Source organism: Catharus ustulatus, chromosome 4, assembly GCF_009819885.2.
Source record: "Catharus ustulatus isolate bCatUst1 chromosome 4, bCatUst1.pri.v2, whole genome shotgun sequence".
Classification (NCBI taxonomy): Eukaryota; Metazoa; Chordata; class Aves; order Passeriformes; family Turdidae; genus Catharus; species Catharus ustulatus.
The window spans coordinates 13,638,549-13,656,183 of NC_046224.1; the positions used below are offsets into that span (position 1 = coordinate 13,638,549).

General features: G+C 41.7%; 1 protein-coding gene across 1 annotated transcript in view; it reads left to right on the forward strand.

Annotated features, from left to right (window-relative positions):
- The window catches only part of LHFPL3 (LHFPL tetraspan subfamily member 3), a 237,737-nt gene that overhangs the window by 185,123 nt on the left and 34,979 nt on the right, over nucleotides 1–17,635 (forward strand). Inside the window, 1 exon segment of the mRNA XM_033058156.2 lies at nucleotides 16,901–16,948. Within this exon segment, the coding sequence (XP_032914047.1) occupies nucleotides 16,901–16,917 (17 nt within the window). The 3' untranslated portion in view covers nucleotides 16,918–16,948.

Genomic DNA, 17,635 nt, shown 5'->3' on the forward strand with positions numbered 1-17,635 from the left:
TGCTGACATTCTGCTTTTCACAGGTTTTCAGGGTTCCATGAATGTGTCACACCCATGGGTCATAGACAGCATTGCTACTAAACACGGCCCAAAATGCAACAGAAATAAAAGAAATAGTAAGCAGAAACATTTTTTTTCACATCATTGCCAACCATGTTATAAGCATTTTTTATTTTCTCTTTTCTGCAAATACATTTTTTCCAGAAGAAAAAAATGAAATATCTTGTTTCTCTCGCTAAATAAACATAATGTCAAGGGGATGGTGTTGTCTGAGCACAGTAAAATAAAATCAAGCTTTACTTTATATTAGAGGAAAAAAATATAACTTGAGGAAGAAAGAGTTTTTCTAAGCTCTAACTTCTTTGAATACTGCCAGCTATGGTAAAGTTGGACAGTAAGTTAGCTGCTTGAGGCTAGAAATTGATTCCTTGCAGATAGATTATTGTTGATGATGGCAAACAAAGAATGTTTACAAATTGTGACTAATTTATTGATACAAACTATATTTCTCTTCCAGACAAAAATATTTACATTTCAATTTAGTTCAAATTTTTTCCTTGTTTTTAATATATTTGCATACAAAAGCTATCAGCAATCTAGAAGAATATGCAGAATGTTTAGACACCTCGAGGTTATCTTTGTGTGTGTATTCTATTATTAATGTACATAATAATTTTGATTTTATTCCCATATGTTAACATTCAGGAGAAAATGCACTGGAATGTAAAAATTCTCCACAATTTGCACGAAAAAAACAAGATTTCCTTGTTGTGAATTTGAGATGGAGGAAACATCTCAAAATAAATTTTTAATAACCAAAGGGCCAATGCTTATTTTGATCCTCTGTTATTCCTCAGACTGGAATGGAAGCAGAAGTAGCCCCAAGTGTTCACCAGCCTGATACAGCACTTTGTATTCCAGAAAAAAGAAAAAAAAACACTTTGTACTTTCTCCAGCCCAAAACTCTAAAAAAAGCCAGGAAAACAGTTGCCTCATCAAGGTCAGATTGGGTAGATCCCAACCCACAGCAGTAAACACACAGCGTTGGGGTTGTGGGGATTTACAGACACTTGCAGCCTGACCTCACAGTCTGCTTCCACACTAAATGAACTTTCCCGAGCTTCAGGGCATGCCCATCTTCCCTCCAAAACAAAAAAATATTTAGTATGCTTAGAAATTACAGAAATACGTAACCCAAAAACAAAGTCATTAGTATCATTTAAAGGAAGAAGTACTTAATGAAATGCAAATTCTTTGTATTGGTTGGAACAGAAATCATACTGGAGGAGGAGGAAACTCAGGGGAGGAGGAGACTCAGGGGAGGAGGAGAGCTATGGAAGGGCCTGTGACATTTCCATGCCTGTCATCTCCAGATCTCACATGTTCACCAAAACCCAGCCCACTGTGCACAGGGCTGAGGTGTACCTGGAAATGTGTTTGAGCTCCTTGAGAGTACAGTCCTGTCACCTCGGGTCAGAACGTGCCATAGAGGAAAGGAGATTGGGTACTGGATTTATGACCTGGTCCTGTAGGACCATGGTTTGTTTGTGCCCCAGGCTTGTCTGCTCAGCTGCACAGCTATGGATGAAATGCACATTCCTGAAGTTACAGTCCAGTGCTCTCCCTTTAAAGCACCTTTTCTTTGCCTCTGTCTCTCAACAGGTGACTGAGTGAGCTCTCTGTGTTTCACCTTGCCCAAAGGGATCAGTAATGATGAGGATGAGAGGGTGTAGGAATGGGGCAGGGGGCATAAGGAAGACATGGGCCGATGCTAATGGATGAAAGAAATAAATATAAATATAAATATAAATATAAATATAAATATAAATATAAATATAAATATAAATATAAATATAAATATAAATATAAATATAAATTAAATATAAATGGCCAACAGGGAGAGCTGAAACTGGATCAAGATACAACTTGATGCCAGACAGTGGGAGAAACACAGGGTAGTTTCAAAGGAGGAATTTTAGTGCTGCTTTGGTATGTGCCTAATGTCAGGTGACCTTCAGCAAGCTGATGTCCCTGCCCATGGCACTGGGCTTAACCTGAATGATCTTTGACGGTCCCTTCCAAGCCAAGCCTTATGATCCAGGGTTCAGGAGTGCTTGGCTGATGATGGGGTGGGACACGTCTCCACACAGGGAATTACAGTGTTATGGTTTCATCCCCCTTGTACCACCAGGGTGCAGTTGGGCAGGCAGGAGTGAACCACAGTGCTGGCAGTCCAGAGCCCTGTGGCTGCTCCAGGGACAGGCGCTACAGCCTGGCTGGTCATGGGCAGGCACACATGGAACATGCCCGGGGCCAGAGCTGTGGGAGCGCCTCCCACTTCTTCTTTCATTGAAACCCTCTCACTGATCCAAAACCAAACTTGCTGTGCTGGAGCTCACAGAAATCACCCGACAGCAGCAAGTGCACCGAGCCTCTGCTGGCCCAGCTGTTTGCAAATCTGGATTTTATGAAGCCCGATCACTTCAGTGAACAACCTCTTGACCCTGCTGTCCATCCATCACACAGAGCAATGTGTTTGCCAACAGGAATACCTACTTGGACAGTCAATGATTTAATAAGCTTTTCTTCCTACACAGAGTTTATTGATTTTTGCTTTTAGTGAGAGCAAAAGATTGTATTGTCAGAGTAGGTGTTCTGCAGTGCTTTCATCCCTTGCTCATGTATACTTTGTTATATTTCCCTCTGTATGATTTCCATCATCCCTTATTGCCACAGATATGCTTCCTGTCATCTTTGTGCCCCTAAGCATCTCATTTTCTTTTCACTCCTCCCTTGATTAATGTCTTCATAAGTTCTGGTTTCCTCAACTGTGGCATGGTTGTTCTAGAAGGTACTTTTCTGAGAAAACCTTTGGGATTTGGGTTTGCTTTTTTTTGTAAATGTAATTCATTTCCACTTCTCCATTTGTCTTTGGCAAGTCCAAATATTTTATCCTGATGTCTTTCTTAACTTCTTTATTTTTCAAGTTAGCAAGATGTTTTTTAATAGTTGTTAAATTAGTTGATTTAAATGTTTATCTCTACAAGTCAGAATTCTATGCTTTTAATTCACAAGCCTGTGAATGTGGGCTTTGTGTCTAATTTACACCTCCCTTCTGACAATTTAGTTAGGACAATTCTAAAAAAGTCAATGGATTATACTATGGCCAAACTTGCCGATGCTCATGACAGAGTGGAATCACATCTTTCAATTTTCCTTTAAATAACTCATTCTTCATCCTTCTGAAAACACATCCCTGACACATTAGTTTTTCTGTTTATTATCCCCCTCTACATCCTTAAAAACAAACAAACAAATAAATAAATAAATCAGTAAATATTTCTGTGCTTAACCACACATTAAGGAGTTCTATTTCTCAAGAAACATCTTTGTCCATTGTAACTCAATGGCTTTCACTGGAAAGTCATAAGAAGAAAATATGTGGGGGGTCCAGCTGGAATGACCATGGACTGGGAAAAGAGCAAGATCTTAAATTTCTTGCTGTATAACCATGAGTATCCATGATCTGCCACTTGTCAGTGGATATTACTGTTTGGGAACCATTCAGAAGCTGGAGGAAAGTTACTCCCTCTAAGGGCTGAATACTCCAAGGGTCCCAGACATGGGATCTGGGTTAACACAAGACACTGCACATTCAGGTCCAGTCCACACATCTTTTGTCTCCCTTGGGCTGCTGCACCACTGTTCAGACTTTCACTCTTTTATAGTAAGTATATGAAGATTTGACAATTTCTTTAAATGCTGAGTAAAGGACTCTCCATACTAAAAAAGTCTAGAAGTACCAGGATAGAATGTCAACATTCTCTTTTTCTCCCCCAGCCTAGATCTCCTCTCTCTAAAGAGCTGCATTTTGTCAAAAGATAAATTGATGAAAGCCTGAAACATCATTGCATGATGCATTCACTTTCCTGTTGCAAAGCCAAGCGTGGGAGTTAATTTTTGCCAGCTTCTTGCCATGAGATTGACAATTTAAAGGAATAAAAAGTAGCTGCAATGAGCTTCAAAGAAGGTGGGGATTATTGTTTTGCTACTGGTGAAATCATACCCATCTTCTTTTAACCTTTTACCCATCCTCTTTAGAACTTTTTAGGCCTTTTGAGTTGAATCCCACCATAGATTGAATATTCCAAGTAGAGTGGGAACCATTTGCTGGGTGCAAAGGCAGAGCCAGAGCCACAGCACAGCATTTCTAGTCCAGGCTGCAGGACTGATGCACAGAGCCTGCACAGGTGAGCCTCAACTCAGTGAGGGTGAAGCTCTCTAACAGGCACTTTGAAGGATGTTGGTGCTGCACTGAAGGAAAAATAATTATCTCTGAAGGATGAAGAGAGAAAGAAAACAAAGTGAAGGTATTTATTTTTGTGAAGAAAAATTACTGAATTTTGGGTAGAAAACTCTTTCAGAATAAGAACACAGGATATTCCCTTGAATGATCCCCCAGATAAAGGAGCACCCACTGGAGGTGTGTCAGCCTGGCTCAGTGCCCTGAGCCACCCATCCTGCTGGGACAGATGGGAGATGATGTGGATGTCCTGCTGTCCCTCTGCTCTGGGAGCAGTTTCAATGAGGACAGACAAGCAAGGGGTTCATTGTGCTGGGAGGCATTTTGGAATGCAAGCCAGGCTTTAGGACTGAATGCCGGCGCTGGTTCTCGACGTGACTGTCCTGCTGCAAGGGGAGAAAGAGCAAGGAGGGGCCTCTTCCCCCTGCAATGGACACCCCTGTGCACCTCCAGGTGGCTCATACAGGGTCCCAGAGCTTGAAGCTGGGAGACACAACTAGATTTTATCACCACTCTTAAAATATCACCATTCTGTGCCCTTATTGGGATGGACTGAAACACAGCGTGTATTCAAGTACAGTAATTTCACGATTATAAGCCGCACCATTTTGACGAAAATTTTTGTCCGAACCCAAAGTGCGGCTTATAATCAGGTGCGGCTTATATATGGACAAAGAACGAAAAGTTGCTGTTTTAGTTTGGAGGACAGGTGTCTGCTGAGAAAGGCAGGAGTTTCTCTTTGAAATGGAGAATGCAAACCCCCTCTCTCCAAATTATTATAATTTTGAAATCAAGGGGCTTTCAGGCAAAAATATGGGAATTAGGAATAACAGTTCTTTTCTAGGGAAATTAAAATAGAAATACAGTACTACAAAGAAACAAACTCCAAACCCTGACACAGTCAGAGTACAACCTGACACCCTGTCAGGCAGGGTGTTGGCAGCAGTCCCATTAAATGGTGATTGCAGTCCCCTTGCAGTGACATATGTGGCTCAGTTGGAGCAGTGCTCCTGCAGAAGGTGCAGTTTCCCTCTGGAGGTCCAGTGGTGATGTGGAGAAATCCGGTTTTCCTCTGGAGTCCAGTGGAGAAAGGGGCTACCTTATTGTCCCAAAACCTCTGTTTTTATCTTGGTAAGAAATGTTGGGCTCTTCCCCCTGGCTGGAGCAACTTCCAATGGGATGCAGTAATTTTATCAGTCACGCAGTGGGACTCAATGGGCCATTAGCAGACAATGACTGGCTGGAGGAAGGATGGGTTGTGAAAAGATAAAGAACAATGCCTTGCCTGGTTTCAATGGATGGCCCATTAGCAAATTATCTGCCATTGAGATAAGGACAACTGTCCCCACCCTCAACAGATGGTGATAGAACAGATACCTTTTATCACACTCTGTATTGTAATGTGCGGCTTATAATCAGGTGCGGCTTGTGTATGGACAAAAACCAAAAAGTTGCTGAAACCCAGAAGTGCGGCTTATAATCAGTGCGGCTTATAATCGTGAAATTACTGTAACTTGTCTCTTAGAAAAGCATTGAGACATCTTCATCAAGCACTGCAGACTCCTTGTCTTCCCTCAACAGCTTGTTTCAAACCCTCACTATTAACATGTTTTCCTAATTTTCACTCCAGGTATATTTGCCTCCAGCTTTTAACCATTCATCCTTTTCCACCTAAATAAAGAGCTTATTTGTCTCTGTGAAGAGTTATTCCCTATAATCAAGACTTTTCTATCTTTTTGATAAGCTAAACAGATAGTGCTTTCTACACCTCTCTATCTCCCCATTAGGTGTTTTCTGTAGTCCTTGGTCCACTTTTGCAGTTCTTTTCTGCCTCTTTGCCAGTTTTCCAGCTTCCTTAGTGGATGCTAAGAACACAGATCGCACTGTTAGCCTTGGCTCCTGCCTCCACTCAGCATCCCATTTAGCCACTCAAGGTCTCATTAGCCTTCTGAGTTATTGGAGGACCTGAGTTTTTGTCTTCTTGTTTGGCCTCTAAATCCTTTAGAGAAAAAACAGCACTTAACTAGAGCAGCTACTATTTCTTTTTCTGTGGAGTTTAACTCTCTATTTGGCTGTACTTAAAAACAGTGGATTTGTCTGACCAAGCAATAGGTCTTATATTGCTGCCTCCTCTTCATCTTTTAAACATAACATCGATTCTTGTGCAAGCTGCAGATTTTATCAGCCACGATCCAGTGTACCATCTGCACTGCTGATGAGCAGTTTCAGGTCTAGGAGCAATCTCTATACATCCCTACTAGGTACCCCCGTGTTTAATGATGATGGCTTATTGCCAAATGGTGCTCGGGGAAAGCAGCTCTTTGGTTTTTCTTTCCTATGTGCTTTATTAAACCTGCATAGTGCTCATGTTATGCCCTGGAATATCAAGTCAAACACCTTAGAAAGTCTTTTATACTGCACATATATTGCATAAGTCCACATTTTATATAAGCTAACTTGAAATCTGGGGCAGTAGCAGAATGTTTGTCTACTCTGCAGACTTCACTCTCGCTGTGTTAGTTTGGCAGCTGGAGGCAATCCCCAGCCATAATCTCCAAGAGCCTGCACAAGTTTATTTACCCTGGCATCCTAATTGCCTCCTTAGCAGCACAGTTAAAAAGCCAGTTCAAGAGAGAAACACTTTCACATCAATTCATTGAGAAAGTGATGGCAGTGTTTGCAAGAAACAAATGTAATTTGTTAATCAGTGTTTTTCTGGCATTTGTGCAGGCATTTACTCAATAACTTCCTTATCCACACAGAGAAAGGACCTACCTGTAGGAGGTTTTTATTTAGGCCTGGACAGGAGACTTGGTGATCTCTGGGGTGTGTTCCCTCCTACTCAAAATCTGAGACAGCACATCATCAAAGGAAACAATCTTGGCCTGGAATGAATACCCATCACAGACAGAGATCAAGACTTCATCCCCTCCTGGCATTGCAGAGTGTTCAGGGCAGTCCCAGCAGACTTTTCATCATGACAGCCTCCTGGAAAGATTTAATACAGTAGAAGGGAGGACAAACAAAAACTGCCTTCCTGGAATGCAAGAGTAGGAAACAGCAGGGGTCCATAGAAATGCTCTTGAGTAGAAGCAGCTCTCCACAACCAGAAAAGCTGAGTATTTCCTCTCTCTTCTATGCAGAGCTCAGCAGTCTTTCATTTCAAATGCCTCCTGGCCTTTACATTTTCTACCACAGACAGTCTTTCTGCATTATATTGGCTTTCCTGGATCCCAAGCTTAGGAACCCATCTGTGTCCTCCAGCTGCAAGCTCCCTACACACATCCTGCTTTGTGATTGCTTTAGAAGGGTTAGGTCCCTGAAAGGTGGGTGCTACAGCACCACAGCTTCACACCATCACCTCTTTGTGAATCTAACTCTCCAGAGCACTCTGCATCTGCAAAGGAATGGTGGGATAGGTCTACACCGATATCTGATTTTCAAGGATTACATGACTGATTTTCACAATCAAAATTTTTAAAAAAACTCAATCTAAATACCATTTATTTAATATTTCAGTATTTCTGTGACAGCCACAGGAAAGCTGATGAATTTTGTTTCCTCTTGGAGTCAGGAACTCCTTACGCAATAATACAGGTTCTCAAATCTGCTGAACTGCTGTGCTGAAACTTTGAAGAAAAAAGTACAACCTGAGGCAGAAAGAAGTCACAGAACATTCCAGTGCAAATTATTCACGTTGCAGGTATTTATTATTGACTGCAAACAGGAGTGTGCAAAGCACTCTGCAAAGGGGACAGCCCCAGCCCAGCACTCCCCGCTGCCCTGGGGCTGGGACAGGGCTCCTCCAGCTCCCCACTGCTCCTGCTGCTTCCTGGCTGTCAGCCCTTGCCTTCTGATGATAAAGCAAATTTTAGGAATCCCTTTGTTTAAAGAAGTTGTTAAGGTTGCAGAACTAACTGGCTTGCTGCAAAGAACTAGGTGAAGTCTATACCTAAGGCATTCCCACTGAGCTGGATGCAATTTTTCTTCAGGTCCCTTTGAAATCTTCCTCTTTCATAGCAGAATTTCAGACTAATAGTTCTTCATTTTTCAGCCTTTCCTGCTGGAATAAGGGCTTTTCTTCCTCCACATGTGTCAGCAATGTGGTGGTGTGAGGAGGAATGCATTACAGGAGACTGGCAGTGGTTGATTTTTCAAAAGGAATTTGGGGGCACCAAGTTTGAACCCACTTTCAGGAAGAGAATGTCCAACTAAACCAATTCCCATGCTGAGAATTTTAACACACCCAATGTCATTAGTACTTTTGGGAAACGGGGTCCCAGCAGAAGACAAGGGCAAGGCTTGTGACCATCCCCCACCACTCCATGGTGACCCCTGCCCTGTGTCTGTGCTGAAGGATGCTCCCATTGCCCCATAGCCAGGATTTCTTCCCACGTCGCTGTGGCTGTACTGACTGGTTACCAGCCCAGCTGTGCTGGAGTGACCTTTATTGCCCTGCACTGTGGAAGCTGTTCCATTTTTATAAATATCTCAAAGTTCACTGCATGAGGGGACTGCAACTAGGGCTTCCTCCCTCTGATATAAGGAGTAGGAACAGCTGCTTTGAGTTAGAGCCTTTTGTCTGCCTCCACTGGCTGTTACAAAGAATGATAGTTTCCTTCCCCCTTCTGCACACAGGTGGTACTTGGGCTATAGTTCCTCTGAATGCTTTATGTTGCAATTTTACCTTTGAAATATGCACCTTTTAGAAGACACTCTAAATTCTGATTATATCTCTGTTTCTCCTGAGGAGATGAGGGAGCGCACTACTTGTGTCCAAATTACAGAGTTAGCTACCCAGGTGCAACACACATGCCAAGTGGGATGAGTAGTGGGAAGAGGAGCACAGCAGCAGTTCACAGTCATTGCTGTGTATTTTACTCTCTGTACTGTTGGTATATTAAGTTCCTGTTTGCAGCAAGCAGGAATGCCCCTGGAGAAAAAACTGCAGGGAGGGAGAAGGAGTAGCTGTGACACAGGTGGTTTGTGCCAGCTCCTTAAACTCAGAACTCATTCCTGTCCATGCCAGCCTGCAATTTGAGGGTGGCTGTAGCTGCTCACCTCAGCGCTGAATTTGGGTGACTGCTTGTCTTTGAATGTTTCTGCTGATTGCCTACCACACTTGTTAACGATAAGTGCTCAGTGTGGGGGAGTTTACAGCCATGAGGTCGCTGCAAGCATACAAGGAACTTGGCTGTGATCAGAGGGGTGCTCTTCTCTTGGTTTCTGGGTCCCTTGGTCCATGCAGCAAGAGACTGGTGCCAAACAGTGCTGGCAGTTCCAGCTTCTGCCAAAGGCAGCAGAAAAAATCTGGTGGCGCTCCAAAATCCAAAACACTGGAAGGATGTTCAAAGAACCTGTGCTTCAATGGCATGGGGAAGACCCCCTGTGCAGAGGAACCCTTCAGGGGCTGTGCCATCCAGAAGAGAAGGACCACAACAGCAGTGCCAGCCTGAAGGCATCTGTTCTCATGGGGTGAAAACTCCCTTGATGTTAATTACAAGGGCCCTGCTATTACAGTTACATATGAGATTTATGCAATATGCATGTTTGAGAGTTTTTCTTGATCCTTCATGGCTGTGATTCCCTATTTATATTAGTTTGAGATCTGAATCTGACACTTTATCTAGTGTGCTGCATACTGATGGTTAGAAAACCTAATTTGTCCTAGAATAGCCTGGTTTTGCAAGAGGACATTGCACTGAGAGCCTTTTCTTGTGTAATAATTTTGCTTTAGAAACTGATTACTCATGGTTCCTATCAGATCTGAATTGCAGATACCTGGGGGAGTGTAGCACTGGGATATTTCAGATTGAAATCATTCTGCTATCTGTTCTACTACAGCTCTCTTCTAAAGTAGGTTTTATGTTATAAATTACTTTATAGATTTGTAAAGCATGACATAGAAACATTATATACCCTGTGAGTGCTTTAAAATTAATTTGTTCTTGAGTGTGTCCATGTATGAATGAATTTGATATAAGCCTTTCAATTTTATGCTTCGCTACAGAAAGTGCACGCAGTACCAACTGTAAATCAACTGCCACACTTACTGAAATAACTACTCAGCTATGAAAAGAGAGTCTGCCCAATATTTAAAGAAGATTTAGATACAAAAATAATATTGTGTGCAAGAGACCTGACATACTACCTTGGGACTTTTGAATCTAAACCAGTGAGATTAATAAGGTAACATCAATGTGCAGATCCTCCAGGTTAGGGCTGTCTGATACAGACCAGGAAATTGAAGGAAGTGAGTTGGGATCACATTATTGTCTTGACCACCACTTGCTTGAGCTGAATTACTCACAATGATTCACCAGCAGTTCTCCTATGTGTGCAGGTAAAATCACACACATGGGCTGTCACATAAAGTGGGATTTTCAGTGTGCATGACTGATATTCAGAAGGGGTCAGCAGCATTTAGGAACAGCATTTCTCATCCTTTTATTATTTAAAAAATGCAATTTTGGATCATAACAATTCTTTATGAACTTGTGTCAAATTCAGCAATAGTGGTCCCTGCCCTCCCTTGCCTGGGAGAAAGGAGCCCCCACTCCCCTGCTCCAGGGCAGCTGCTGCTCATCCAGCACATTCTGGGGAATGTGGCTGAAACCTCCTCTCCCAGTGTGCTCTAGTTCAATGTAAATGGCTTCACTGGCTTTTGCCACCAAGCTAAACCTGAGGGTGCTGTGTCTAACCAAAGGTTGTACCAGGCAGAAAACCCACTCAAATACATGATCTGCTCTGCTCTGCTCAACTGCTGAGCATTTGTACAGTTGCAATGAAAAGTAAAATAGTCACAGCAGGAGAGCTGGAGAGCATCTTATTTCAGGTGACCTCTGGCTGGAGTTAGAGAACATCTCTAGTGAAAGAAGGGCTTTGGCTCAAATCTCTGCGTGCAGAAGAGTGGGTTTTGACCTCAGTGAATATCTTTTCCTTTGAACACCAAGTCAGGGAACAATAGCTGCCATAACTTATTCTTCCACTTTGTGATGCCAGGCTTTTTTTCCTCTATTTTTATACCATGTCCCTCAAATAATGTATTTTGCTGATCTGAAATTAATTTTTTCAGAATTGCATTTCAAAAGGCTAACAGAAATCCTTTATTTTCCATTTTAAGCCACTGAACAAAAAACCCCCAATGATTCTTACAAGTGCCATGGTGAGAACTCTCAGCTCATGCTGCTGTGCTGAGAGTCTAGGGAGACCCAAAACAAAAGCAGCAACGTAAAGAAATGAAAAGAGACCTCACCCAACTGCCATAGATATAGGTATTGAACTTCCTGTTGATTGTAGTAATTCAGCAAAAAAATCTTTGTCGTTCATACTACAGGGAAGTTTACTATATAAGACATACACCTCAGAAGCAAAACCAAAGCTTTTAATGGGTGAAATAACTTCAGGAATAGACTTTTTTAAATCATGCATTTATGGTAATACCATAAAGAGATGAAAATTGAAGGTACAATTAAACAGATTAAGCCCAAACTTTTTTGCTTCTCTGAGAAAACAGTGGAAATAAGCTTCAGTTGGGAAAACACATAAGAAGAATAGTTTTTATTTTCAATAGGGTGTTAAATGCTGCGTTCTTATATAATAACGGGCACAGCATGATGCTTTTAAACAGCTTAGGTAAAGGAGGTTCCAGCACCCTTGCATTGTGTGACTTAGATACAATCATTGACATGTTTTGCACACAAAAGAGCTACTCAAATGAAAGCATTACTAGTGGTAATACTGAGTTCCTACTAAAAGCCTCAAAATGCTTTTTATATGGGCAAGTATTACTATAACTACTAGTTATTCTAGTATAAATGTAATATTTACACTATTATTAATAGCTGCCTGTATAAAAATTGTTGTTGGGTTTTTAGGTGTTTCTTTTTTCAAAAGTCAGTAGGGAAAACTTTTCTTCTAATGTTTTTATTAAAAAATATGACTGATCTACTTTTCAGCTCAGCCTTGCTATTAATTCTCCCCAGGATGATCTGAGTTCTGGGCAGGTATTTAAAGCCTCATTGCCAGTGCCATGCTGACAGCAGTGCACTGCAAAAACCAAGTCAGGGCTTTCTCTCCTTCTCTTGCTCACCCCTTTCCCAGTCAGCATGTGAAGGAGAAAAATGTCTTCTGCTCCTCCTTGCAGCCTCCAGCAACGAAGGTGGGTCTGGCTCTAGAGTCCAGGTCTCCATCAGCAAAGCTTCTAAGCTCATAATCCATCCCCACTTAGAAAAGTGCAGATGTACATTTTGACAGTGAGACCCAGGAGCACACACCAGCTAAGGGACTTTGGGAAGTGCTTTGGTGAGCAGGGATGGGCAGCTGAGAGGGGACCACAAAAGGCAACAGCAAAAAGGAGCAGCCAGGGCAGCTCCAGTGGTATTGAGCAGCAGGAGCAAGGAGAGTTGAGTCAGGCCACAACTCAGAAAACCTCACTCCAATGTCAGACTCTGGTGTCACCTTCTCCAAGTCACTTCACTGTGCCATTAGGGTTAACAGCAAAAGCAACGTCTTTGACAATATCCTTCTGAGATTTACACAAACAAAGGGCACATTGTGAAAGCCAAGTGTTAATGATGACATCTTTAGTGAAATTACCTGGTTTCAGAGGTAATTTCCATTATCATCCTAGAATTTGCTACAAGTTCTTGATTCTGACCTTGGGGACACACCTGTGACCTCATTTTCCTCTGCTCCACACTTGGCAGTCAGGATCCCATTAGGTCAGGCTCAAGGAAAGAGTCAGGGCAAAATGCTCAGTCTAATTCTCCAAACATCATGGGCAAATTCAAGAGCAGCCAAGGGAAGGTAACTCCCAGCCCCTCTGCTTGGGGAAGGCTGTGCATGCCACATTCATGTGATCCAGCATTAATGACCGCAGGGAAAAAAGCAACTTTCAGGCAGGGTGGTTTCAAGAATGGAAATAACTGAGTGTCTGGGAAGGAGGGTGAGATTTTGGTTGCTGGGACTGAAAAATTAACACAGTAAATAAAAGACCAGACCAACTGATGAGCCCCTTTTCAAGAGGCTCTTTGCACTGCCTGGGACCAAACCCCAGCTCAGCTGAAGAATGGCACAAATCCAGATGTTCAAGCTCAGAGTACTCCCCAGCGTGCCATGACTGCCTCTTACCTTTGATATGTGGGCTGTAAATTTACTGGAACGTTTGAAGCACAGGATGAAAATGTCTCTGATGATCTCAAATGGGAAGCTCCCTCTTCAACTAAATGCTCCACAGGAAATTTTCTTTCTGGAGAAGTACGTACCAAAAAGTGCTAAAGACTGTATTGTTCAAGACAAATCTAAGAGTTGCTGTCATCTAAAATAAGCAGCTAGTGCACTTTGATGTGCAGCAGAAACTTTTTGGATGTTACAAAAATAGCCCCTTGTATTAATCTGACAGGTCCAGCCCCACTGGAGGTGCACAAAGCCTGAGCACAAGCAGAGCTTTCTGAAGCCTTGCTGAGTCACCAGGTCCTGACAGAAAGTTTTCTTCTAAATGCTCCCTGTCGGCTTCTCTAATTGCTGTGATGTATAAAATATGGCATGTGAGCATGACACAGGTTACAGAGGCTGAAAAATTATAAGTTGCAGAATCCCAGTATCATAAAGATTGTTTCTGTTAGTGATCTGACAAGGCCTCTTATATCTTACTGCAAGATGTCTGTGGCTTTAACTCATCAAGGGCTTTAATTTTCCCTCAAGAAAATTTCAGGAGAAAAGAATTTCATCTTAAGAAACAAATTAAACAACTACTTTTTATACTAAATATGCCTAACCTAAAGCTTTCTCCCTATTATTTCACAAAAGCCTTGAGATTATAGAGGTTCAGCTAGCTTAGTAAAGATGAATTGCATGTGATCCTGGGAATAGAGCCATTGCATTAATTATTCTTCCTTTCCATTGTGTTAGGCTTTTTGTAAATAATCTGCATGTTTAATGAATGGAGACTAATTAAGAAGAAAGAACATGCTTTACTGTAGTATTAAAACCTGCTCATTGCCATAGGCAAGATGTCATCAATATTTCTAGCTGAAAATTACTACTTGCCATATCTATCATGCTGAATTTTGCGGTAACCATTTAAAAAAAGCTAAAAAAATACTTATGGCTGGGTACAAACAGCTATATGCAGATTTAAAACTATGTAACCAAATGCATAATTCATCAATGTATATGATACTTTGGAATAAAGATATTATAACAAACTTGATTATTGCACAAATCCCAAAAGATAGAAAAATCTCTTTATACTACCTCTAGAGCAAGGCTGCCCTAAACATCTAAATAAGACCAGTCAAGTGCTAATATCAGTTGTTTCACTGCAAACATGTACTTTCTTCATTGTCTTTAACAGATTTCTCTAAATTCACAGTGGTAACAAAACAGTTACCACTGCCCCAAACAGCTGATTTATATGCCAAATAGCATGGTGGAGTAAATGCCACTTAGGACCAGCTCTACCAACTTTGTACCTACAAACAATCACATTGATTTCAGTGGAATCAATCAAGTCAGCAGCATTCAGTCAGGCAATGTCTACATTAGCAATGGGAGCAGCGCTGCAGGAGGAAACAGCTTGTGCTGGGGGCTTGAAATCTGTGCCAGCAGCGTGGTGGAGAGACAAAGTTAATCCTGCCAAGCTCCTGCTTGGCCCCACAGTTGCCTATTAGCAGCTGGAACAAACACAGTAACTGGGAAATTCACTTCAGAAACGTTCTCCCAGTCCCAGCTGAAACAAGGGGTGGGCACAGCCCCAGATGGCCTCGAGCCTGCTGGTACCTGACAGGCATCACCATGGTCTAGCAAGGAAACGTTCCCCCGAGTCTCCATGGCTTCCAAGGAAGGGACTGCACATCCCATGTGCTGAGGTGGCAGCACAGACCGTGTGTCCTGCAGAAGGATCAAAATAAAATAGGGAAATAGGAAAATTATATCTCTGTTACTTGCTTAATAAGATACTTTACCTCATTTTCCCCCAGCATTATAAATGAGACAGCTGCCTTGCTTTATATCTCAGCACTCATCCAGCCTATTCTTCAGCACCTCTATTTGTTCTATTTTTCATTGCTGAAATAATGGTAGAGATAAGCCAATGGAGGCACTCCAGTACCAGTATAAAAAGTCACAGCTTCCAAGAAAGACAGAAATAAAATTCTTTTTTTCAAAAAAAAGTACATACACACATACATAGATTTTTTTTTTTCCTTGCTGCCTACTGTGGATCTTCAGAAAAGTCAATATGTTGATTATTTTCAGCAGGGACATACCAATCACATAATCAATATGTTTACATATTTTCAGCTACTGTATGTAATTTCTCTGCTGTATTTTGCAGTTCTTCTACACTAGGCCCAGCCAGAAAATACAACTCTGGTGGTAATTTGGTTCTTTGTGATTTACATGTTAAATCCACAGTAAAGTCCCTACATTCTTTTCAAAACAGTTTTCAAGCAATAGTGGAACAACTGGTCTATGTTCTTAGTTAAGAAATTACTGTTTTGAGAGTGCCTCAAATTCTGTTTCAGTATGGCCTTTCAGGTTCCCCTTGAATAGCAGAAGTTTAGGCCAATTGATTACTCTGCCACTCTCTCAGGAGATAATAATTTTCTCATCTTGTTATGGATTTTTACCTGTTCAGTAGTGTAAGGTGTAGATGTGCAAATACTTTATTTCTTGATACAAATCCTTCAGCTTTCAGGTGACTTAGTACCTGTCTTCATCAGACATCAGACAGGTTTATGCACTGTGCATAGTACTGTAAATTCACAATAAATTACAGAAGTAATTACAGGAGATGACTGAAGATACTTTGAGATCCAAAGTGTTGTCAGGTTCCCCTGGGCTTTCTCAGGGTAGCATGGGCACAAGATCTCACCAGAGGAAGCTTCTGTGGGTGCATAATTAAAAGTACAGTGCATGGCTAACCTTAAAATTTAAGCCAATAGGAAAGTTTGTGCATAAAAGGATTTGGTAGGCTGGTTTTTTCAAATGGTACCTATGATTTTGGAAGTATAATCAAAGATAAGGAGCAATGTATCAACAAGATCTTGATACATCATTTTTATTTTATTACTGTAATTTCTCACCTAGAGGAAAGACTTCTATAGATCTTTCCATAATGAGATGAGAACTGACACAGTTTTATCTTTGGTCTAATTCAATGTAATGATTTATAGGTGTTTGTTTTCTAATTTTGCATCTTTATTCAAATATTTCTGAAGCAGCCTGATTAACATAGTGTTTAAAATTGCTCACTGATCAAAAGGTATTACTGGGTGTTTTGATTATGAAATGACAGCAAAAAATTAATCTTACTGACACCAAAATCACTTGTTTATGTGTTTATTTACGTTCTGTCACTATTTCCTCCTCTGTTAATCCCAATTTTGTTCACCTGCCTCCTTAGTAATCCATTGAATCACTAACTTGGCTTTCAGAAAGTTTCCTGTCTGGAAAAGTTGAGATAGAAGCCTGAACCATTTACACTCTCCACACTACAGCCAATAAACAGATTGTTTGAAAATTGTACTATGATGTGCAAGATCTCACTTGATCATACCTTAACTATTCTGTTTTTCCCTCCCTACCTCACAGATGATGGAAATGCTTAAAACAAGTTAAGGTAGTATGACACAGACTAACGTAAGTGTGAGCATGGCATCCAGGGGACGAGCTGTGAAATGTTTGCGCGCTTCTGCCAAAACGCCTTGCATGGCTTTCTGCTCTTGTCTCGTGTTTCTGATGTTAGGCAGCATGTTCAGCAACATGTAAGCGTTTCATTTGATATTTATACTCCAGCTCAGCTTTGGTATTGTGTAGTCTTCATATTCTGCCTTTTTTGGTAGCTTGTGGCAGCTGCTAGTGGCAAATCTGCAAGCTGTGTATGTCATTCCTGAGTGACCTTCAGAAGTTCCTGCTAGGATCAGAACACCCCTGGATATGGCTCCCTAGAAACCCACAGCAGAGGTGTTGAAGTGCGTGGTTCAGGTGGGTCAGGGGCAGAACTGACCCTCCTGTGCTGGCTGGTGGAAAGCAGCTGCTCCTGGTTTGCCTCCTCTGGGAGTCAAGCCTGCTCCTGGTGCACTGAGGAGGACAGCTCTGCTACCTCCAGTGTTTTGTGACTCTTCTGCTGTCAAACTCCTGCTTCGTGGAGCAGAAGACACATTGGAATGCTGCCTGCACAGTCTCTGTTTGAAAAAGACTGCTATGAGCAAATATGATGTTTTATATAGTCCTTTTAATCTTAGTGTATGTAAGGCTTATGAAGGTGAGACTAATCACAGCAGCTTGAAAGGTGCTTACCCACATGGGTCTTGTGGTGCTGCCTGG